The 23,467-nt window shown below is 37.4% G+C and overlaps 2 protein-coding genes and 1 long non-coding RNA gene across 6 annotated transcripts in view; 2 read left to right on the top strand and 1 right to left on the bottom strand.

Annotated features, from left to right (window-relative positions):
- LOC121632804 (integrin alpha-M-like) overlaps window positions 1–23,467 on the bottom strand; it is a 45,180-nt gene that overhangs the window by 7,746 nt on the left and 13,967 nt on the right. Inside the window, exons 20-30 of one of the 2 annotated variants that reach the window (XM_041974556.1) lie at window positions 23,195–23,336; window positions 23,016–23,114; window positions 22,861–22,940; window positions 22,697–22,783; window positions 22,540–22,609; window positions 22,332–22,430; window positions 22,127–22,207; window positions 21,916–22,026; window positions 21,679–21,792; window positions 21,482–21,592; window positions 21,058–21,208 (exon numbers count right to left, since the gene is read on the bottom strand). In XM_041974556.1, coding sequence (XP_041830490.1) covers window positions 21,113–21,208; window positions 21,482–21,592; window positions 21,679–21,792; window positions 21,916–22,026; window positions 22,127–22,207; window positions 22,332–22,430; window positions 22,540–22,609; window positions 22,697–22,783; window positions 22,861–22,940; window positions 23,016–23,114; window positions 23,195–23,336 — 1,090 coding nt within the window. In that variant the 3' untranslated portion in view covers window positions 21,058–21,112. Of the gene's footprint in view, window positions 1–21,057; window positions 21,209–21,481; window positions 21,593–21,678; window positions 21,793–21,915; window positions 22,027–22,126; window positions 22,208–22,331; window positions 22,431–22,539; window positions 22,610–22,696; window positions 22,784–22,860; window positions 22,941–23,015; window positions 23,115–23,194; window positions 23,337–23,467 lie in introns of those variants that run through there. The other variant, XM_041974555.1, reaches the window with a different exon arrangement.
- LOC121632840 lies at window positions 1,057–13,647 on the top strand. Its single transcript, XR_006008976.1, has 3 exons — window positions 1,057–1,117; window positions 5,923–5,930; window positions 13,636–13,647. It is a non-coding gene; the product is annotated as an uncharacterized LOC121632840 (long non-coding RNA).
- On the top strand, window positions 9,172–11,162 carry LOC121632819. Of its 3 annotated transcripts, XR_006008970.1 has the most exons (4): window positions 9,172–9,441; window positions 9,539–9,638; window positions 9,813–10,071; window positions 10,867–11,162. XR_006008970.1 is itself a non-coding variant. In XM_041974577.1 (3 exons), the coding sequence occupies exons 1-3, from the start codon at window positions 9,221–9,223 to the stop codon at window positions 10,143–10,145; spliced, it is 639 nt and encodes a 212-aa protein (XP_041830511.1). In that variant the 5' UTR covers window positions 9,172–9,220; the 3' UTR covers window positions 10,146–10,252. The 3 variants fall into 3 exon arrangements, 1 of the variants encoding a protein (XP_041830511.1); XR_006008969.1 differs by lacking the exon at window positions 10,867–11,162 and having other exon boundaries at window positions 9,813–10,252; XM_041974577.1 differs by lacking the exon at window positions 10,867–11,162 and having other exon boundaries at window positions 9,539–9,623; window positions 9,813–10,252.

Here is a 23,467-nt window from a genome sequence, read left to right as displayed (position 1 = left end):
TAAAATGTTTTAATGTGTTTCAGGTCTTTCAGGACCATCTTAGTGGTAAATACTCACCTCACGTTGATTTGGCTCAAGCATTTGCCAGAATGTGTCTCTGAAAACCACCATCACAACTCCTCTGTGTTGATATCTTGGAGCACCAATGATGGTCAGTTGTCCATCTGCAGTTGTAACCACAGCCATGGAGTAACCTAAAGTTTAACGATTACATAGTGAAAGGTAATGGTGAATATCCCAGTTCAGCCAGTGCAGACAAAGTGTTTTTATCCTGCAGAATCTTCTGTACATAATAACATTTTTATTACCTATAATAAGAACAAAATGGTCAATTTTTTAAAATGACCTATTAGCTTAAAAAATACCTACATGTTGGTTTTCTCCAACAAAATTCTGTGGAGTTTTTCATGTGTTTTACTGTAACATTCTCACCAAGATAACTGTCAGGCTCGATAGTCATGGGTTCATATGACACTCTTTGTATGCGTCCTATGTACCGCTTGTAGCCTCCCCTCCACTGATTAGCACCAACCATAGCCATCTGGATTCCCTGCAGGATTGACAGAAAAAAAGTATAAATGTGTGATTTATTTATTTATTTTACTTTGTATGAAAGTGTTAGTCCAGTTGAGATCCAGTAATTTTACCCCAGGCACAATAGCTGCTCTGAATCCTTCTTGAGACATTTCCAGTTTCAGTGACTCTCCACTTGTTTGAGATCCTGCAATAGCAAAATAAACAAGAGCTCAAGTTATTTAATGCTACACGATGCCATGTGCTGCAAGTAATTAATCTCATAAAATGCTTTTATATAGCAAGTTAATAGTGGCTTATAAAATAACTCTCGCAAGGCCAGCTACTTACAAGTTTTCACTTTCAAATCAAATACATGGGTTTTAGCTGAAAATGCAACAACTGATATGAATTTGTTTTGGTAAGATAACACCTGTACCTTCAATAGAAAAAATATTGTCTTGCAAATTCTGCTGAATCTTGTCAAGTGCTTCAAAGGTTTCCACTTCAAACACGTGGTTTTTTTGGGGTTGAGATGCAATAGTTCTCAGTTCTTGTAATGCACCAGGGTTTGAAGGGCTAAATGCACTCCCAACCTATGGATGTAAAAAAATACATGTGCAAAGGACTTCAGGGATTTATTTTAAAACAAATTGAAAATAAATATTAATTAAAATGTGATAAAGACTTTCATCTTCATTTTTGCCATTTTCATTGAACTCCTAGCAGCAGCTATACAGCAAAGCTGAAAAATACAAGGAATTAGTCTGCACACACAGACCACAAAATCAGTTGTGATTGACTTGTTACTTTATTCATAGAACCCATATGAAAGATTCAATAACATTAATACATTTTCAATTATATTTCATTACACTTTAAACTGGAACTAATCAACCATAATACCTCTTTTAGAAAATATTCTGGATCTCATGGCTCCACCATTCCTGTACACTAGCAACATCAAAAACCTAGCTTTCAATATTTCCCACAGGCTGTCAGAGTTGTTTAATCTTACACACAAGAAAATAGAAGATGACTATAAAAACACTGGACCAAACTCCCACTCAGAAGACTTGCTGCAGTCAAAATGAAAACCTTACCCCAGATTAATTAACTGTTCTTCCCCTTTACCCCCACAGATAACAAGTTTAAATCACTCAACTCATGCAACCCAATTTCATTTGAAAAATTTAAAACCTAGAATTTCACTTTCAATGCTAAAAAACAAGAGGTCACAAGAGAGACTGCTTCTATCAGATAATAAGTTTTGTGAGTAAAAAATAAGACAGAAGCTGTAAATTTGTAGAACTTACAGTAATTGTATTTCTAGACTTGGAGAAATGAACCATACTAGATTAGATAAAAGTAGAGGCAGAGCAGCAGGTAGACATAATAGTAAAACCTCTCATTTTTTTTAAATACATATACAGTACCAGTAAAAAGTTTGGATGCACTTTTCCACTGGAGTTAAGGGGAGAATGTGTCCAAACTTTTGACTGGTGCTGTATATTTACTTGTATAGAAACAACTTACCCCAATAGCGAATCGAACAATATTTTTGGATTCCGCTTTTTGTATTGCTTCTGCTAAGTTATTGCGGTCATTAGACGCTCCATCTGTAATGACTATTAAAATTTTCTTCACCTCTGACCTGGAACCTTTGGATGTTAGGAAGACATTGTCTCTGGGGGGAAAACAATTAACCTTCAATAAATGTTCTGACACAATGTTCTTACAATTTACAATGTTAAGGATGTCTACGCCAAATATGAGAAAAAAAAAATCCTTGTTTGTTTAAATCCTAACTAAAATACTTACTTGTCTCTAGGAGTACTTATGCTTAAAGTAGCTTATTTTTATTTTGTATTTGAGACTTCAGAATGACATGGACATATTTGTAAACTTATGTTAACGACAAAAGAAATCTGGCCAAATATGGTCCATGTGACTAAAAGACTTGTCCTGCTGCCACTTCAAAATATACAGACTCAAACTGAACTTAGATATGCTGTTTAAGCATTCTTTGTTTGAGTGTATCTTAGGAACTGAGACAATCTTTGAAATTATTTTACTGAAATCAATTTCCAGGTCACAGGAGATAAAGCAGATAAAGTAGAGAAGAGGTGAAATATAAGTTATAAAGGTCCTTGGAAACAAGTGCACTAAACAGTTCATGGTTGCATGTTGATGTGGTGATTAGCACATCATCTCATAGATTAAAACCTTTTGTTATGCTAGGGCCTTTCTGTGTGAAGTTCATATGTCCTCCCTATGAATCCACAGGTTCTCTGAGCACTCCAGCTTCCTGCATGTTGATCAGTGTTTCTAAATTTTTCCAAGGAGAGTGTGAGTGGTTGTGTCTCTCTGTGTTGGCCTGATGATGAACTGACAACCTTTCAAGAGTGTACCCTGCCTCTAGGGTTTAGACTCAAGCCCCCTTGTGACCTTGCATTGGAATAAGCAAACAGACAATGGATGGATAGAAGCAAAATAGTTCAGCCAAAGAAAGAGAGTACAGAAAAACTGGAAGACGAATCCCAGATACTTTAGGTAACAACAAACTGACCAAGCAAGACAAGCCCTAACAGTAAAATTTAGCTGTGGAAACTTTTTTAAACAGATTAAAAAACATTGTTCACTTCCTCTCTATACATTTTCAGCATACAGTTGATACTAAACATTGCTGACTAGAAATAATGAAGGCACTTACACAACATGTGTAATAGCTTTAGCAGTGAAGGTTGGTCCTCCGAACCGCGTTATTATCCTTATTTGATCTCGCCATCTATTAGTGTTAAACTCATTAAAGTTGTAATGGATTCTGGGGTTATTGGAGAACTGGGCAATGGCGAACTGAAAAAGAAAACATATTAACTGGAACTAGCTGGACGTGTGTATTAAAATGGCAGAATATCAGGTAAAAATAATGTAGAAAAGAAATCCCAAAAATACAAGTCGGTATTTAGAAGATGTTTGACTTAATTGAGTAAATAGTGATTGTAACATCAATATTTCTTCTGATAAGAAAATCTAAGTTCTTTATGTGCTTGCAGTTGCTATATTTGTATAATGTTATGAAAACATCTCACAGAAGTGGTGAAATCTGACAGAATGGAACTATTAGTTCATCCTGATGAATTGCAGAATGTTTCTTTTTTGTGTAATTTCCGTTAATAAAAGGATGTAAACGTAATCTTACTTGCGTATCTCTTCCCAAGAGTGACTCAATCAGTTTAGTAACAAAAGTCTTCATTTTGTCAAAATCAGGGAAAGTCACACTTCCTGAGCCATCTAACAGAAATGCAATGTCAGCTTGTGCTCGGCACTCTGTTAAGAAAAAAATAGAGATCCACATTTAAACAGGAGAATACAGTGTTTCCTCTAAATGGCTTGTACTTGTACGTCTACATGTTCATCTGTACTGTCATGATTTTCCACATGAAAATAGCTAATATTACATCCCCTGGCAACAAATATAGAATCACCATTCATGGAGGATGTACTTACATTTTATTTATTATGAAAATAAAATCCCAGATTTAACACAAAACTACTTTAACAGCTAAGATTTTTCTGCTAGAAGTTATATAATTTGAGCACTTGTGCTGATTTTAGACTGTGTGTGTTTGAAGTGGGATGTCACTGCTTTGTATTTACCTTCAATAGAAGACGGGATAGGTGGTCCAATTTCATTATTTTTGTCTATCTGAAAACAAACACCACTGTACGTGGTAATACTTTTGCAGTCTTTAGGAATGGTTGGACCACATGCCTAAAAACAATGAGAGAATCACATTTTTTGTACATTAGTTATTGTCTGGTCCTTTGAGCAATAGTCAATGATTTTCAAACTGCAGAGAAATGTTTCAGATGTTTTTTAATCTCTGCAGTTCCTCAACTCACCGCAGTTTTCTCTGAGCTAGGATCACTCATCATTGTCAAACCAAGGGACATGTTTACCGCAAACTCTGGAACTGTGAAAACATTCCACAATCCTTAATTCAGTCAGTCAAAACCCCTCTAGCAATTACAAAAGACTACAGCAATCACAACCCCATGTTAGGGAGTTGTTAGCAGCATTGTCTGTGTCGTATTTAAGACTCCATAACAGAGGCTGTTTACATACTACATTGTTTGTGGTGTCCTTAAAACAAGGTGGAATGAAAAACACAACTTAGTTAAAATTTTATTCATCATCTGATGCATAAGGTTCTGTACCAAGATCTGTTGAGACACTCCCTGGTGGAAAAATGCCTTTAAAATGTTAGGTTATTCTGTCAATAATTGAAGAAAATAATTGTTTCTTACCTGAAACTTTCAAATTTTGGCATGCTTGAGTGGTGCACCTAAATATTTGACCCCTTTGATTTCCTGCATACTGTTCAAGAGGGGCACTGACGAGTAAGCTAGGGTAATAAACCAGACAAACATTAGATAGCAGCAGCAGTGTTGTGCTTGTTACTGAAATAAAATAACAGTTACTTCATTAAAAAAGTAACTCAGGTGCTTTGTTGATTAATTACTTCAAAAACTTTTTAGTTAATTTTGTAAAACATTCTTAAAAATTCTCATTTTAATGTCCCTATAACTAAATTACAGTGTTGTACAAAATATAAAACAAAATCAAACACAAAGTAATTTTGCAACACTAATTTATTTAAGTCAGACCAGCAGATTAAAAAAAAAAAGAAAGAAAAAGAAATAATAAGTTATAACAGCTGCTCAAAAATTAAATTTTTGCTGCATGTTCAGACCTTAAATGCACCATCTTTCTCCTACTTTATATTATATATTTTTTTATTTATATGCATATATATTTAGTTATTCGTGGGCATTGTTCATGTCTTTCTGTCAAGTTAAAGGGGGGTATTCCAAAAAGCAGGTGTACTGGCTATGCTTACTTAGACTTAATGGTAATCTTGGGTTTTCTGTTCCAAAATAGCAAATCTAGGTAAGTTAATAAGGAAACATATGCTGTGAACATTGTAAGTTTTGTTCAGGCTATGCCCAACTTATGTATCTCCAACATAATAATTTTTATGGAAGGTCACAAGTGCACATACTGGCTACCGGAGGATTTTTTTCCTAAGATGCAGATGAGAAATTCTTATGAACCCTCGTATGAAGAATGTTTTTATAGTTTGCTCTCACGTGGACCCAGGTGGCTAACCCAAGATAGGTTACAACTGCTTGTAATATAATATAATATAATATAATATAATATAATATAATATAATATAATATAATATGCTCATTAGGTTTAGTAATTAGATGACACATGCTAACTGTAGGCTACCATGCGTTTTAAAATCAAATAATATAGCATCATGATTTTAGGGCTCAGTGAGTGATGCCTTTTATAGTTATTAACAAACACAGGTTTGTGATAGCTACTTCATAACACAGGTTAAGATGTCAGAGGATTTAACAACCTCAAGCACAGGCTTTATCCCAGGATTTGTTAAACCTCCTTTCTGGTGTACCACCCCCGCTGTGAGAGAATCAGGAGGGTTTCTCAAGGCAACTACACTTAAGAAAACAAGCCCAAAATCCCACATCAGATGATATTTACAAGCAGTGTCACAGAAAAACAAATGGACTTTGCAACACTACCCATAGCATGCTACATCACTGCTGCAAGCAGGAAGAAGCTCACAGCTGCTGGAAGAAATGTATTAATTTAACAAGTAACGGACAAACACACCATAGGGTGACACTAACTGTGTTAGAGTAGCACGTATATCGCGTCAAATTTTTGTCAAAACCAGGGAGAGCAAAATAAACATGCTCGCGCGCAGATTACACTACCATCGCGCAGAAATTCATTTACCGAGAGGACAAAAGATCCTCTCGCGTGACAGACGACCAACTCCCGCGCGCGTGTGGAAGGCCTCGCGCGCGCATTTTACGTTCCGAGCGCGCGAAGCTGGATCAGACGCGCGCGCGTTTCTGTCATGCCGCCCCCGCTTGAGGATGGCTGCGCTCTCGCCAGCGTCTCTGCCCTCGCGGTGACGTTTTCCTCGCGCGGATCAAAATGTGTTTTGACACATGGGGCGGGACAAATCTCCATTCTATAAGCCTTCTCCTGATTGGTCCGCGTACACAGGAAGTTGTGTCAGGAAGACCTTGACTGACAAGACGGCTGGAGCCGGGACAGTTGCGGTGGTTTTGGCATTTTGGCAACGATACTTTGCTTGAGGTAAGTGGAATTCACAGCAGTTCTTCCCGAAAAGTACGGATACTCCTCAGTAAACTATGCCGTTTTCGAATTAACAATTCTACAAGGACAAAAATCAATTCGATAACTTAGAATTATCTAAAAAACCAGTCTGTTTTTGGTTTCTGCAAGTGCCTTTTATACCAGGAAAACAAACTGTCAAAAAGTACCTTGGTCTATTGACATATTTTACTCGTGCTAACTACATATTCCTAAGCAATTCTAAGTTATCGAATTGATTTTTGTCCTTGTAGAATTGTTAATTCGAAAACGGCATAGTTTACTGAGGAGTATCCGTACTTTTCGGGAAGAACTGCTGTGAATTCCACTTACCTCAAGCAAAGTATCGTTGCCAAAATGCCAAAACCACCGCAACTGTCCCGGCTCCAGCCGTCTTGTCAGTCAAGGTCTTCCTGACACAACTTCCTGTGTACGCGGACCAATCAGGAGAAGGCTTATAGAATGGAGATTTGTCCCGCCCCATGTGTCAAAACACATTTTGATCCGCGCGAGGAAAACGTCACCGCGAGGGCAGAGACGCTGGCGAGAGCGCAGCCATCCTCAAGCGGGGGCGGCATGACAGAAACGCGCGCGCGTCTGATCCAGCTTCGCGCGCTCGGAACGTAAAATGCGCGCGCGAGGCCTTCCACACGCGCGCGGGAGTTGGTCGTCTGTCACGCGAGAGGATCTTTTGTCCTCTCGGTAAATGAATTTCTGCGCGATGGTAGTGTAATCTGCGCGCGAGCATGTTTATTTTGCTCTCCCTGGTTTTGACAAAAATTTGACGCGATACACGTATACTACCGAACACTGGTGAACAGTGAGCCATATTTTTCTGTTAAGAAACATGGTTATCTGCTTACTATTCTGAAATATTTATAGAGTTGTAAGTTGGTGGTGGGGAGACAAAGAAGCAGACAAGGCAGCCGTTATACTATGATGTATGTTCTGACTCACTCTGATCGTCTTTGCACCACCTGGTAGCCAAAACCTGCAGCAGGATTCTGCAGGGACTTCCAAGCCAGAGGGTCAATGTTGAAACAAAGTGCAGCTTTTAACACTGAGGAATGAAGAAGAAACATCCACACGATTTATCTAATCTAAAGTCATGATGTGGGTTTTGGCGAATGTTATTGTATAAATTTCAAATCTAATATTTATTATTTCAGACGTGTAAATTAACTGTTGGTTTTGGGTGTTTCTGGTGGAAAGATTGTTTCATTGTTTCATAATTGGAAAATACCAAATTATAAAAATAATATGGTTAAAGAAACTGGATTAATTAATAAAAATAAAAGAAAGAAAGAAATCGAAAATATCCCTGGCCCAAAATGAACAGAGCTGAAGTTTAAGTGTCTTTTTAAATACTTTAACTAACAGCTCTGGCTGTTCTCTGATTAAGAGTCTACAACATGTTACAGCTCTTAACTTTTTTAAATTTTTTCATCGGAACATATTTATCTGACTGGAGTTTGTATTTTTATCAAACTGCTTTATTTTACTTTACAATTCAGTCTCAGATTATCTTCTATCCCTGTTATTATCAAGCCTATATCACCTTTACACTCACTGCTGGATGGTTAATTCCTCTGTGAGATATGTTAACATCACCAACAATTGATGGACAGTCATATTTTAACATTAGTTAAAATATAGACATAGAAAGCATAATTATAGATAAAATCATTGTTGGATGTTGTTGGATGTTGTTGGATGTTGTTGGACGGTACACCACAGCAGCTCCAACAGTTGCAACTCAGAACTAAAGAAGGATTCAGAGAATAACTAAAGTCTAATTTAAAAGCAGAAGCTAGCCTCCATCTTTCCCCGTAGTTCCAGGATAAGTGTACACAGTCTGGAGAAAGAAGCTCAGAAAACGTGTCAGACTCACCAACAAGAAGCAGAGTTTCAATCACCAACTTATAGCTTATATGTCATAAATCTTAAGAACTTTTTTTTCGAACAGTTTACCACTTATTGTTATTTTTAATGAATGTATTTTTGCTTTTGGCAGGATGCAAATACAAATGACAGCTGAAAAATATTGACTTACCTGACATGGAAAGTATAGCTGTGATCATCCAATCCATTGTGTTGTTCTCGTGGAAGATATCCAAAAGTGTGTCTTTTCCTCATCTGCAAACTGTAAAAAGCTGCTGAAAGTGTCAAGAGAAAAATGTTGAAATCAGAATGCAGAACTCACATTGCTCAAATATAAGGCAATCATAGAGTCGAACCCTTGAGTAAGAGAAGTTACAGTGCTGCTTTTTTACCGGTTTTTTTTTGTCTGGGAAACCAAGATAAGGAGACGGAGCAGATATAATTAAAATAGAGAATTCTAGCCTAACCTAACCCTATTGGTAGGTGCAGAGCTGAAGTTTGGCTGAGACAAAATGAAGTACAAGAGTGAGAATTAAATTATAGATATTATCCATTATAACAGGACCGTTTGTTGCATAATGCTGATAAATCCAAACAAATGATTAAATGGTTCTCCTTTTTAGGAGTGCCCTTCCAAATCATCCTACCTTCAACAAGGATGTAGTACTCTTGCCCGATCCTGCATGGGATAAAGTGTGCAAACATAAAACAAAGAGAAAACTTCATGAAAGTGGCTACATTTTAAGTGCCTTTGAAATGAGAAAAGCATGGGACTGCAAGACAGAGATAAATAAAGCATTCAAGGATAGAATTCCTGAGGATTTCAGGTATGATATTGGTAGTTTACTAAAGATGCAACATACACTGAAGCTAATTTGTTGATGAAGACATATTTTGAAATTCTTTTTTTTCTATGTTTTTCAGTATACTGTTGATGTCATGTGGAAACAAACTTGTTTCACCAAAGTTACATGAAGGCCCGGAACTGAATGGCTTTATGATTCACAAGGTATTCAAATCGAAGGTAGTGTATATTAAGCCATCAAGTGGTCTTCCTTTTACGGTAAACTATCATAAACATTCAATTTAGACTGCAAATCACAATTTTAGTATAATAGGTTTCATGGATTGGTTTCGTGGATTCATTGATTTCATGGACACCCCAATATCTTCTAAATGCACGTTTGTTTTGCTTTAGCTTGACAGCACAGACTCGGAGGACAGCTGTGTGGAGCTTGACATGACATCTGCATCTAATGACCAGGGGACTAACACTCAAAGTCAGACAAGTGACTATATGATTACAAGGTCCAGAAGAAACCAGACTGCATCAACACAAATTTCCAGTTATCCTTTGACCAGAAGTACCACAGCTACTCCGCTTTTGGCAACACAGAAAGCAACCAGTGATCTCCAGACCAGACGTAACCAGACTCCACTGATGCACCAAGCAACTGGTGATGATCTGAGCAGACCATCCCTCTGTAGCATCACATACATCCATTGTCACTGGCTTGGAGAAGCAGTCTAGCCAATAATGGCCAGTCTCGAGAGTCATGTGTAACTGGTTACTGTGTTATAGACTCGACACAGGCAACTTTGACTGCCATTTATTTGTTGCAAACCTCACAAATCACCCTCTCCATAATATGAATTTCTGAAGTAAGCACCTAAAGATAAATAGTCAGAACCAATAAAAAATACAAGGGAAACAGTCTGCAAATGGTAAAAAATGACATGACAGTAGTGACTGAAATTATTTTTGTTTTCATTTAATTTATTTAATGGCTGCCTGTAAAAAAAAAAAAAAAAAAAAAAAAAAGACTATGAAGATCCAGTTTAAACTGCTTCTCTGCTAAGTTGTCTATTATGTGTCCAAGCAACTCTAGTTCATCCCTCTAGGATAGGTTAGGAGTCTCTTTGCAGCTTGAAAGATTCATAGGTCATAGTTGAGTGGCTTAACAAATAAAACACATTTCTCTGAAAGTGATCAGATAGGAAGACTAGAATGAAAATGTTGGAAAAAGAAAAAAAATGTTCAGAGAAAAATGACCTTCAGAAAGATGGAGAACTACAAGACCACATTAGTTTTGCAACAAAGTCTGACTTCTCTGAAGCAAAATGTAAATAAATTAGCATTGTGGCAAGACTTGCAAATTACTGTATGCTTATATCCGCACAAGACAGAAGAGCAAACATGCTCACATTTAGCATGTATTCAAACACTAACATTTTTTTTAACCTTTCAACAGGGCATCTGAACAGCCAAACATGAAGTCAGCACAGGAAGTCCTTCTCAGTCTGGCATCCCAAAATAACACTAACCAAAGATGCAGATTCAACATTAACAGGTCTTCGGTACTGGATGGTGCTCAACGAGGCTTCAAACGACTATCCTATAATCCCATGTAAGTTTTCAGATGACTTGGGAATGGACGAAGAGGCTGTGGACCTTGGTGGCCCTAGAAGAGAATTCTTGCGTTTGCTTTTGGAAGCTCTTGCACAGTCACCAATGTGTGAAGGATGAGATGGCAAACTGAACTTGGCTTTGGACAGTTTCGGTATATTTTGTTTTCATTTAAATATTTTTGTCATATTTTTTTTTCCCAACCTCAGTTTTTCTCTGGCTTTTCTACCATTCTATTGATTTCTACTATTTCTGCTGATCCTCTGTTTTGTCTTCCATGCCATGTGTGCTTTAGCTCTGAGAGAAGATCGATATTTTATTGCTGGGCGGGCTATGGCTGTAAGTCTTGTCAATGGTGGTCCTCCTCCAGGATTCATTTCACCAACGTTGTATTCTCGTCTAGTTGGTGGATGTTCCTCAGTGAAGCCTGTGTTGGAAGATATAGCTGATGCAGATCTTTATAAAAAGGTTAAAAAGGTAAAACAACAACAACAACAACAACAACAAAAAAAACACTCTCTACCATTTTATTTTTCTTCCTCTTAAATGAACCTTTTCCAGTCATGTTCATGAGCTTTTTAATATTCTGAATGTTTTACTATAGTTAACACTGTTTGGGAGTTTCTATGTTGAACAAACAAAAGACTATCCCAATTTATGGCTTAGATCCGATTTTCTGCAGTGCTGAATGATTCAGCAACACCTAACCCCCAGCTGATCTGAAAATGATGAGCAGCTCTGTTAAACAGTTTACTTTATTATATTTATTTTTACCATAAAAAATTATTTTTGCTACCATTTTCAACTATATAAATCCAGTGATTAAAAAAAAAAAAGAAAGCTTAAACTTGTCTTTGTTTTTTGTTGTAGAACAAACAAACACCATCAAAACTTGGCAAAATCCTGACTTTTGCGACGGGTGAAGTGTCATCCCACCGGTCGGCTTTTTCCCTCGGCCATCAATTGATTTCTAGCATCACTCAGTCACCCCTGGACGCCATTTGCCTATGGCAACCACTTGCATCAATTGCCTTAAGTTGCCACTGCCACATATGAGGATTTCAGAGAGAGTATGGACTTTGCATTAGGTAACTCACAAGATTTTGGAAGAGAATAATGTAAAATAATATGTACAAGTACTTGTTTTTTTTACTTTACTACAAACAGAAACATCTTGATTTTCATGCAAAATAAAATTTACCACAATGTTGCTATTTAAAGCAATAAGCAGAAGATTCATATTGTCTTTTTTGCTTTTTTATGTTTCACAATCAGTGCATTTAGATTTTGTTTTCCGTTACATACAGTGGTTCTGAAGAAATGTTTACGGAACAAACAAATGTTTGTTCCGTAATTTCTTAAGACAGATTGTTTATCAGTATGTCAGCCAAACTGTTTAAAAAAAATGCCACAATGTTTTAGTCCATTAACGACTTATTCAGTTACTGTTGTTTTAGAAAATTTACCAGGCCTAAAAATAACAATATACCATGGTTTCAGTCCTCTCTCAGTGGGTCTACAGTGTCTTGAATTCTGTTCATAACTGTTGGATTTACATTAAATTCATTAACTGGAATAACAATATTGTTTTCAGTCTCTACTTGTAGAGGTGTGTCCTCATTGATTTCCAAGTTCCCATTTCCTGCAAAAATGTCCTGAATTGCACTAGTACTGATACCGTTAAGAACCCCCCTCTGCCACAGCTGCAGAGGTGTTTGTCCTCCCTGTGTAGATAATCCATGGTGGTTCCACTGATTTCGGAATTCTGCAATTGCCCTCTGTACTCTTGGTAGGTAGATGTAGTATATGCAAAACAAATGTAGTTCATCAGTAGAATCTAGTATGCCTTCATTTTCCATGAAACTAAAGAGGTTTTTGAAGTGGAATGAAACGATTCCATTTAGCTCTGCCCACAGACGTTCAATCCTCTGGTTGTGGACACTGTGCCTCTGTTCAAGCCCCGTCTCTTCATCATATACCGAGCAACTTCTGTGTTCTCCATGCCATGGTCACAGCTTACCCCAAGGGGCAGTCCAAAACTGTCAATTCCTGTATGGAACAATTCTAGCAGAAGATTCTCTGTTGTTGTTAAGACACTGCAAGTATATGATCGTCCGACTGAAGCCATCAACACAGCTATGACAAACCATTCTCCATCCAACCAATTTGTGGTTTCCATCGATGTGCCTGTAAGGAGAAGCGTCACAATTAATTTTACTTCAATTTGCACTGTTGTCCAATGTTTGCAGACTTCAGAAAACAGGCTATTGCCCTGCAACTCTGCAAGACAAATTACAAAGCTATAATCTTATACAGCATGTTCATATCCTAGTCCATTAAAACATGGGTACAATTATTATGGGGATTTTTTTAATTTAATTTATTTATTCTTTTTTTTTTAATGCTTGATACTATGTATTCCACTCAAGTTTTTTTTTTTTTTTTTTTTTTTACTTTTCATCATTTATTTTCATTTTCATTTTGAGTCATCCCAACCTGTCTCTGAATATCAAGAGTCTAAACCTTTTGTTTACCATATTTGAAAGTAATCGCTACAATTCATTAATTCCTATTTTAATCTGGTTCTAAATGCCAGCCTTGTGCATTTTTGTAGAAATATTTTAAAGTTTCACAATTGGATTAGAAAGCATTTTAGAATATATTTGCTGTACAGTGATTTTAGGTTTAAAAAACTAAACAGTTTTGAAATGAAAAAAAAAAAAAAATACTTGGTGATTTTTCTGACCTGTGTAGTACCTGCTTTATTAACAGATGCTTGGCTCATGAGATAATCTTTCAGTCTTGTGTAGTGTGTTTATATCCTTTTGCTTGCGAGGTAAGGGTACGCAATGAAAAGTGAGAAACAGAATAAAATGTGAAAATCAGGCTAAATTTATGAAAGAAATACATGGTTCCAACTACTTTTAAGATTTAAAAGAAAGACTTTATTATTTTTGTTCTTTGTCCTTTGTGTATTTATACTAGTTTGCTGCTGTGTGTTAAATACTTGTATTAAAGTATTGCTGTTAGCACAACTTTGGTCTTTGTAGCCTACTTTTCTTAATATTCTTTTTATACTGAACATGAGTATTTTACTACTGCATAACTTGTGCTCATACCTGAGTACTTTTTTATTTTGAATTTGGATAGTGTATTTGTACATTGTGATCTTTACTTTAGTAGAACATCTGTGCCTTATTTACTACTGCCATAACAATTTATTCCATTGTCAAAGTAACAAACTTTTTGAAATATTACAAAATACTTACCATAACTGATTTGGAGTTTGAACATTGTAAATTCTTCGACGAATTGCATGGTGGCGTTGGAAGGCCCGTCCAATTGGATCAAGCTGTTACAGACAACGTCCCACACGCCGGTGCTACATTCTGATATTGCGGGATCGAAGACCTCCTAACACATACCATTCACCTGCATTTGGGGTAGTTTGAAGGATCTCTCTTACAATGTTTGCCAATTCTTCATCATCTCCGTATAGGTTAGTGGCCCAATTTGAAGTTGTTGCCTGTGCCTGTACAATGTCCTCCTGCTGATTCCAAAGCATTCAGCTATTCTTTGCCAAGTCATTCCCAGAGATAAACAGTACGTAATTTGATCATGTTCTATACCATACTCAGGATGACCCGGATGACCAGTTCTCACTGTTGGTGGTGTTCTCGAGACTATAAGATCTCTTTGTCTCATTTCCACAGGTCTTAAACTTACATATGAATTCATTATGGAACAAAAACATGCAAACAGCGCATCCAAGACGCCTACACTTTGATTGTTACCCCTTTCAAGTTGATGACTAATTGAGAGAAAGACAGAAATTGTCCTTGTATATCCAGTTAGCTCACTGAATAATCTGTCCATGAGCATGTTGTTATGTCCACCACTGTCACTGTTTCTATTCTATTCTATTCTATTCTATTCTACAGTCATTTAGCAGACGCTTTTATCCAAAGCGACTTACATTTGAGAGTAAGAACAGCACAAGTTTCCCTCACAATGTCCTGAACACATCTCCGTGCATGAGTAAAAAAAAAAAATAGTAATGTCAGCCTTGTTACAATTTACTTCCACAAAAATAAACGAACTTTGAAAAAGGAGAAAAATAAGTAACAATTTCCTTGTTATCTGTCACTGGTCAAATAAAGCTGTAAAACTGTCATTGAAAGGAGAGTTGCCTGTAGCTCAAATTTAGCTAGCAGTACTAAATGTAGGTGGAATATTTGTTTTCAGAGGTGTTAACCAATCAGGAAATGAGGATTTAAGTCATCTTCCTGAATGATTAAAATAACTTTCTATTTAATCATACTCGATCACACATAGCACCATTCCCTCCCACAAAAAACCATTAAACTTTTTTACACACACAATTATTTTCCCTTACTGAGACCATGATACTCTTTAAAAATAAATGCATATCCTGCTTTATAGAAAGCTATGAGGTATGCATGAGAGTATAATATAATTTGTAAATAAGAACAGTTGTATTTGTAAGAAAGAACAGTTGTGAGTATGCATGAACATGATTTTTAGCTCAGACAATGGAGTGTGTGAGAATATGGTTATGTATGCAAGAAACTATGCAAATACTTTTGAGAGAGTATACTATTGTTTGTATGAGACTATAGTAGCATGTGTGTATGAGTATAGTAGCATGTGTGAGAGTATAGTAGCTTGTGTGTGAGTATAATTTACTTCCTGCTTTGCTCTCCTTTCTGCTTGCATTTTTCTTCTTTTTTTTTCTTCTTTTTTCTTGTCTTTACCGGCAAGAAATTTAGGAACAAGGACTCCTGGTCACTTATAAATCAACGAACGAACGAATATATTTTTTGATAAATTTAGTTGATTGCCATCGGAGAACTAGTGGAATGATGTCTCCTTACCCTGCAGTATCAGTGAGCTGCGCTGAGTGTGAGCAACTTTCTTTGAGGATAACACAGCTGGAGAAGAGGATTGAAACACTGCAAGACATTTATGTAAATGAAGAATTTGTTGACTCTGTAGTAGCTTCTGTACATGCTACTGAGTTGTCAAATTGATTGGGTCACATCTTCATATGCGAAGGCATGTCAAATGTGGAGCCTCCCGCTACAGACCTGGCTGATACACTTCCCTGGATGTGTTCAAATGACATTGGAATAGCTGAGGAAAATCCCAAACCGGATGTTGGAGACCATCAGACTGATCTCTCCTTCTGGAACACTGTTGGTGCCATACCAAAGTCATCAAACCTGGCCAGAACCTGGTCTGATGTTGTTCATCGCAGAGGTAAATCCAGCAGGAAATTTAAAGCTCCAGCACTCACTCCACCAGCTGAAGTCTCACTGCACAATAAATATGATGTGTTGAGTCATATTAAAATGAATGATGATGAATGTAATGCAAGAATATATCAAAATTCAAGAAATAGCCCTAAAACTCAGCCCAGGGCTAACCAGACCAGGAGTAGAGGCCAAAATTCCACAAACAGGAGGACTAGAGAAGCTATCGGCACCTCCACACAAAAACAAATAGACACAATTCTGATTGGGGACTCCATAACACAGCCTGTGAGGATGGCAAAGACGGAAAATTTAACACTTTTTGATACATCAGTCAGGGAACTGACAGAGATGTTGCCGACCATTCTGTCTTCACATCCAGATGGTATGAAGATTATTGTCCACACAGGGTCTTTTGATATTCTGAGGAGGAAAATTTGCTCTGAGATCCTAAAAAAAGACTTTTCTCTGCTGTTGGAGAGACTGTGTCAGTTGGGAGCACACCATGTTTACATTTCAGGACCCATTCCTACAGCGGGTAAAGGAATTGAACTTTTCAGTAGACTTCTTGGCCTGAACACTTGGTTATCAAACCATGTATCACCCATGGGATAAAGTTCATTGATAACTTCAATATCTTTTGGAACTGTAAGGAGCGATTCAGACCTGATGGTGTGCCTCCAAATCTAACTGGATGCAGATTATTTGGTGCACACTTGCTTCATGCTGTTGGGACTGCAAACCCAAACATGAGTGTGCAGATAAGAGCGAAGGACACAGCAGAGAGGCGATCAACTCCCAGCTCTCCCCCCCCTTACCAGACCCTCTTCTCCACATCACCCAAGGTCTTCAAAGGATGTCTCTATCCCGGTCTGAACCCCAGCGACCACCATCTATCAAGAAATACAGGGCTCCTCCTCCTCATCCTCCTATTAGATCATCTGTCCTGACCGAGCAGGGCACGGGAGGATGTGCAGGAGGGTCCCAGAGCAGCAGAATTCACAACAAAGATAACATGCCATGATGCGTTCAGGGTCCTTGCTGTAGTTTTGCTACTACTGACAGCTGTTCTGAGATCAAGCCTGGACCAAGTAGGATTCCTGTGTTAGTTAGTAAAATAAGGAATCGAACACGGTCAGCTTGTGGGGTGAATCGATCTAATCTGTTAACTGTACCTTGTATAACTCAGAGTACAACAGAGACCAGTGTAAACTTCATAAAGCTAGCTGTACTTAATGTTAGATCTCTGTCCAACAAGTCACTGTTAGTTAATGACTTCATCATTTCTCACAGTTTGGATTTTGTTTTTCTGACAGAAACATGGTTAACAGAAGACGCAAGTGCTACAGTTCTTAATGAAACAGCACCCCCTCATTTTAGTTTTATGAATAAATGTCGAAACGGGAGGAAAGGGGGAGGAGAAGCTGCCTTATTTAAAGATTCATTCCGGAAAAATAAACTTCAAATTTACTATGAGCTGTACAAACAAAGTCTGCGTAACTATAACAATGAGCTGTGCAAGGCCAGAGAGCTGCATTTATCTGAAATGATTAACAGGAATGTCAACAATTCTCGCACTCTGTTTGCTATGATTGAAAAACTTACAAATCCTCCTACACAGATAAGCCCAGAGCTCCTTTCCACTGAGAAATGCAACCAATTTGCAAACTTTTTTTAGCCAAAAAATTAAAACAATCAGACAAAATAATAATTCCACACAGTCAAACAAGAAAATTAGTCTGTGTCTAAAACCTGGAAATAATTCTGATGTCATGTCGCAATGTAAAATGGTGAATTTAAAAGTCCTACAAGAAACAGTTTGGCATTTGAAATCAACAACATGCACTCTGGACATGATACCATCCGACTTTTTAAAAACTGTTTTTACCTCAGAAGAAAGTAATCTCCTACTGATAGTTAACAGCTCACTGGCATCAGGCATTTTCCCAAGTCACTAAAGATAGCTCCTATTAAGCCACTCCTAAAGAAAAGGACTCTAGACGCCTCTATAATGAACAACTATAGACCTGTCTCTAACCTCTCTTTTATTTCCAAGATTATTGAAAAAATTGTATTTCACCAGCTTCATGACTTTTTAAATGAAAGTGGAAATCTTGATAAATTTCAGTCCGGCTTCCGACCTCATCACAGCACTGAAACAGCTCTGGTCAAAGTGTTAAATGACATTAGGTTGAAAACTGATTCTGCTCAAGTATCAGTCCTGGTTCTGTTGGATCTCAGTGCTGCATTTGATACTGTAGATCACATAATCCTGTTGCACAGGCTGGAAAACTGGGTTGGACTTTCTGGAGCGGTCCTTAACTGGTTCAGGTCCTGTTTAGAAGGCCGGAGTTATTTTGTTACGATCAGCAGCTATGAATCTGAGTGAGTGGCCATGACTTGTGGAGTCCCCCAAGGGGTTAGTCCTTGGACCTCTTCTGTTTAACTTGTATATGCTCCCTTTGGGTAAAATATTACAGAACTATAGCATTAATTGTCAAAGTTATGCAGATGATACACAACTTTATGTCTCTGTCACCAGATGACTGCAGTCCAATAGACTTAATGTGTCAGTGTCTGGAACAAATAAACACCTGGATGAAGGAGAATTTCCTACAATTAAATGAAGACAAAACTAAGATTATTCTGTTTGGTAGCAAAGAGAAGAGGGTCAGCATTGGTAAACACCTGGAGACTCGGGCTCTTAAAATCACCAACCAAGTTCGTAACCTGGGAGTGTTGATAGACTCAGACCTGACTTTCAGCAGCCACATCAAAGCTGTCACTAAGACAGCTTTTTACCAGCTCAGAAACATCAACAGAATTAAAAGTCTAGTCTCCCAGAAAGACCAAGAGAAACTCATCCATGCATTCATCTCCAGTAGGCTGGATTACTGTAATGGTCTTTTAACAGGACTTCCTAAAAAGAGCATTAAACATTTGCAGCTCATCTAGAATGCTGCTGCTAGAGTTCTAACCAGGACTACGAGATCTGAACACATCACACCAGTTTTGAAATCTTTACACTGGCCTCCAGTCAGTCACAGAATAGATTTTAAAACCCTTCTGCTTGTTTACAAATCCCAGAATGGTTTAGTCCCAGAATACATCTGTGATATGTTCAGAGAATATAAACCTAGCAGAGCTCTTAGATCCAAAGACTCTGGTCAACTAGTCCAGACCAGAGTCCAGACTAAACATGGAGAAGCAGCATTTAGTTGTTATGCTGCAAACAAATGGAACAAACTGCCAGTGGAGATTAAACTTTCACCAAATGAAGACATTTTTAAATCCAGGTTAAAAACATTTCTTTTCTCATGCGCCTATGCATGAAATCTGCACGGTAACTTTTTTAACTTGTCTTGCTTTTAATCATTTTAATGTAATTTATTATTTTATTGTGATCATGTGTTGATGCCTTTTACTATTCTAAATATCTATTTTGTCTTTGTTTTATGTAAAGCACTTTGAATTGTCCTGTACATGAAATGTGCTGTACAAATAAACTGCCTTGCCTTGCCTATAATAGCACGTGTGTGAGAGTATAGTAGTATGTGTGTGAGAGTATAGTAGTGTGTGTGTGTGAGTATAGTAGCATGTATGAGAGTATAGTAGCATGTGTGTGTGTGTGTGTGTGTGAGTATAGTAGCATGTGTGTGTGAATATAGTAGCATGTGTGTGTGAGTATTGTAGTATGTGTGTGATCAAGTTTAACTTAACTCTCAAGGGGTCTCTCATAATTTGACCCTTGTTAAACACACTAACTCTTTTCCACGGGATGTGTCCTTCCACATGGTTGTTTAAGAAGTTACTCATTGCATCAGATGGGATTAAATAATTTGTTGCAGTGGAAAGATAATCACCCATGCAGTAATTATCCAACAGGAGACTCATACCTATTTGCTCAGTTATGTATGTGTGTGTGTGTGTGTATATATATATATATATATATATATATATATTAAAATGTAATTTGATGTAATTTATGGATAATTCCACACTACTCACACAAAGGGAAAATGTACATGCCACTGCAGTGAAAAAAGACAGTACAGGAAAAAAGAAGCTACGATTACTTAAAATAATCAGTATTTGCCTGTGATTCTTTCTTATTTTTTAAAAGTTAATAGGGATGGTTGTGAGAGACTTCTTCACTCAGTTTATTAATAGAACTTCCCCCAAATGTCTGAATAGGAAACTCATACTGATGTCAACGATTTATCAAGTAGCCATAATGGTTTTTCTTTAACTTCAGCAAGTGATGAGTAACAAATTTTCAGAAACTCCCTGATTCCCCCAAGTCCATTGATGGAGAAAAACCACTTAAGATCAATTCCAATTTCAGGATATTTATTTAGAAGCAAAGCGATTACATGAGCAATTTAGATATTTATCTGGAGACTCCACTCAGCACAAAGCAAGGGATGCGAAAACCAGTAAGAGTCTGAATCTATTCCCTAATGCTGTGATTTCTTATACTCTGTGTACCACCCACAACTAGAGTGTAAGCAGCTGTCCCAAGGTCGCTTCTCATGGGTGTGAGTGTGTCAGCATGACTGGTATTTCTTGTTTTGTCTGCTACTCAGCCCTTTTAAAGATAACCACTCACTCCTGCAGCCTTCATCTTTTAACAGAAATCTACTGAATGCTGACTCTTAACCATTAAGTCATTATTATACTGAAACAAATATAAAAATATAATATATATAATGGTGAAACAACCTCACAAAACACACAGGACACTAGTTTCACTAACTAAAATGTGGTAAATTGATATTCCTTTGCTGGATGCTTCCTGAAACAGAAAGATGTGTTGATCTAATCCTCTGTGGGTGCACCTCCATCAGCATCTGCTGCAGCTCTTTCTCCATTTTCATTAATCATCTCTTTGTATTTGCTCTTAAAAAATCCAGCCTATGAATGAAAAGGATAAAAAAGGAAGTTACATAAAAATGCTGTTATCCTGGATCACTGTGGTATTATCAGTACATGGAAAAGAGCCAAACCAGATGACTGAGCATGAACACAGAAGGTATTTTCAGTAAAACAAAGAATAAAACAATTGCATTTATTGATCATCTCTGGTCATAATAGCCATTTCTTTTCCTTTTAAAATCTGTGTCATATACTGAAGGTGAAAAAAAATCAAACAAAAAGAAGAAGAAGAAAAAAAATCAATCGTCTCACCTTATACAGACCAGCAGTGAGTAAAGCTAGAAAAGCCAACCCTCCCAGACAACTTCCTACAATCTCTTTGGTGAAATCTGGTACAGGATACACTTCTACCTCTGTCTCAATCTGGGAGGTGAGAAGACAGAGTTTTGATTAAGTCAAGCTGTTTAATTAAATGATATAAATCTTAAAAGAGAGTAATGTTTATTCACTTTGTGAACAGGTGGGTTGTTATTAGTTGCTGTTGAGTAGAAGATGTACTGATCTCTGTCGTACTCCAGACTGGCCGTGCTGGTTAAGAGGAATTTGGCAGATGGAAGTCCAATCTGAGACAAAACAAATGGAAGAATAATTTAATCAGATTTTTATTCTTATTAAATTACATAAGAGCTGCCTACTGGTTCTGTAATCAGGACCAGTTACACTTACCACATCCAGTTCATATTTACCTGCTCTATCCATGCTGAACTAAGGTTGGCAGAGATTGTATACGTCTTACTCTCCTTTCTTCCCATGAACCGGCTGCACCTAAACACTCTGCACTTGGCTACAGAGCAGTCCTGTGGTGGACACATGCATAGAAAGCTGCAGTGAAGTGGACAGTAATGTGCATTTATTAACATATACATTTAAACAGGCACATTATAAAAACATACTTACCACTAATTTCTTTTCCTTTATCTGAGCAACAATATCAGTGACGACAGGTTCTTCTTCTTTGTCTCGTTGACAGTCTGCAATCTGACAATAAAGTTGATTTATGTCACTTTACTGGAACTGCTCCTCATTTCACCACATACTGCCATGTCTAAGATACATTTAAGGCTTTTTTAAGGTTAGTAATTAAAAGTTTCTCTATATTTACCTGCAGACTGCTCAAATCCACCCAAATATCTTTGTTACCGAGCTTTACAGGAACCCTGATCACCACAGTGAAATTAAATGCTCTGATGCTATTTGTAACCTGAGAAGATGAGAAAGAAAAGTTTCAGAGTGTAATAAAGCATCAGGTCTGAAACATAGCAGTAAACTAGAAGATAGTACTGATACTACTGGAAGAAGTAATCTTTCACCTTGATTGATTGTTGGACTGGTTTCTGCAAATTATTTGTTCCAAAAGTAAAATTGCAGTAGTTGAAGGAGCTAAAGAGACATTGTAAACATTAGATACTGGAGCAAAAAAATAGCATCACTTTTAAATTTATTTTTATTTAACTATGAAACACAGACCTTTCAGCTGAAACAAAGATGCTGTATTTCACATCGATCTCTTTCCTCTTGTAGAGTTCACTGGAAGGGGAGTGCTGCTGATTCCCACTAAAAAATAAAGATGGAAATGTTTATAGAAAATATTCATATTCCAAATTGCTGCACCTGCAGCTGAAGAACTGTACCTGGTGGCATTTGCAGTGACAAAGATCTTCCTGTCAAGTTGACTATTGGCTCCAATCCCATAGGAGACAATGAAGACAGCCTGGAAATGAAAGAAACCAGAGATCAGATGCCTCCTCTTCTGACTCAACAGTCTGCAGCAGTGCAACAAACCAACCTTGGAGTTGCTTTTGAAAACTGGTTTGTCAATAGTGCAGTCTGTCTTTCCTCGAGTTACTCCATCTTCACTGTCCAAAGAGCTGCACTGAATTCTTCCCTGTATTAAAAGACAAAACACTGATGTGACTTGGAGAGCAGCTGATCAGAGAGGAAACAGACTTGATCCTGATGTCTGACCTGCAGAGCTGAAAACTTCCTGTAGGAGAGCCCAGCTGGGTATGTGAGAATAATAAGACTGTTGTATGAGTTTTCCTCCCTGTTCTCCACAGAGACCGTCACATCCAAAAGCTCATCAATGCCAACCGCAATCACTGAGGACCTGAGAGTTTATGAAGATGAACAAGAATGAAAGAGAAAATCAAAACGCTTGTCAATGCAGCATTGTTTCCACATGAATGCTGACAATCGTAATGCTATCATGCTGGTTAGAACTAGGTAGGGATGGGAATT

The sequence above is a fragment of the Melanotaenia boesemani genome, chromosome 21 (genome assembly GCF_017639745.1).
Source record: "Melanotaenia boesemani isolate fMelBoe1 chromosome 21, fMelBoe1.pri, whole genome shotgun sequence".
Classification (NCBI taxonomy): domain Eukaryota; kingdom Metazoa; phylum Chordata; class Actinopteri; order Atheriniformes; family Melanotaeniidae; genus Melanotaenia; species Melanotaenia boesemani.
This window is presented reverse-complemented; position numbering and strand designations above follow the sequence as displayed.